Source organism: Saprolegnia diclina (assembly GCF_000281045.1).
Source record: "Saprolegnia diclina VS20 unplaced genomic scaffold supercont1.57, whole genome shotgun sequence".
NCBI classification, from domain to species: domain Eukaryota; phylum Oomycota; class Saprolegniomycetes; order Saprolegniales; family Saprolegniaceae; genus Saprolegnia; species Saprolegnia diclina.
This window is the reverse complement of record NW_008246124.1, coordinates 212,463-213,398: the sequence shown is the minus strand read 5'-3', so window position 1 is coordinate 213,398 and position 936 is coordinate 212,463. Positions and strand designations below refer to the sequence as shown.

Below are 936 nucleotides of genomic sequence, written 5' to 3'. Positions count from 1 at the left end.
TAGCTTCACAGCTCCACAGCTTACAGCGCGCTTGGCTCACTTGCTCGGGAGCTGCCCTCGGTGTCTACAGGCGACGCCGCGACACGAGCATCGTGGACGATCGCCATCATCGCGACCTCTAAGCTCTGAGCGGTCGTCTATTTTTGCCTCGGTCTGAAAGAAATGCTTCTCATTGGTCCGATTTCAAAACCTTTATGGCCTATCACAGGTCGCCATTCGCGATCCACCATAGGCGGCCCAGCGGCGCGCATCCTCGCACGACGAAATGAACATTTGAAATGAAATCGCTCATTCTTTCCAGGTGCATAAAGACTCGTCTGGTGAGTCCAAAACACCAAGTCGCGTCGCCGTTCGGTACCTACATCCAGAGAAATTACCCAGCAACGACCCCATCACGGAAAGCTCGCTAGTGGGAAAGATCGATGCCATGACAGATCGCGACTATGTGTCTTCCTCCACCTCGACGCAATGATGCGCATCCAGTATTGCTTTCTCCACGTCTCCATCACATCATGGTCAAGTTTGTCGTCACCGTGTTTGCGCTCGTCGCTAGCACTTTTGCGGCCGCTGCTGCTGTCGACACGCCAGTGATGGGCGTCGCCGCCAAACTGAGCACCGAGGCAGGCCAGACACCAAAAAACCTTCGCGAAGGCGACCAGAAGGAGTGCTTTGGGTCGATCTGCGGCGGTTTTGGCTTTGGATGGGGTCTTGGCGGCGGCTGCGGTCTCTTTTCGCCGTTCCGTTGCGGCGGCTGGTTCTAGACGCCACGTTTTGTGTCGAGCAATGGCTTAAATGTACGAAGAAGTACCCGTCATCGCCAAGTGTATGGCAGGCTTTTTCATCTTCGCCTTGTTTTTCTTATGTCTTCCTCATGATGCCGCAAATAGTGCAATTCGGCATCACTTTGGACACGAGTTTCGAGCCCTGTAGGCCGCG

At 54.7% G+C, this 936-nt stretch overlaps 1 protein-coding gene across 1 annotated transcript; it reads left to right on the top strand.

Moving 5' to 3' along the window:
- Positions 1–495: 495 nt before the first annotated feature.
- Positions 496–848, top strand: SDRG_13223 (hypothetical protein). The gene has a single exon (XM_008619305.1). The coding sequence runs from the start codon at positions 513–515 to the stop codon at positions 759–761; it is 249 nt and encodes an 82-aa protein (XP_008617527.1). The 5' UTR covers positions 496–512; the 3' UTR covers positions 762–848.
- The last annotated feature ends 88 nt before the right edge of the window (positions 849–936 follow it).

Coding starts and splice junctions, on each gene's coding strand:
- SDRG_13223 (XM_008619305.1), top strand. CDS start 513: ATGGTCAAGTTTGTCGTCACCGTGTTTGCGCTCGTCGCTAGCACTTTT.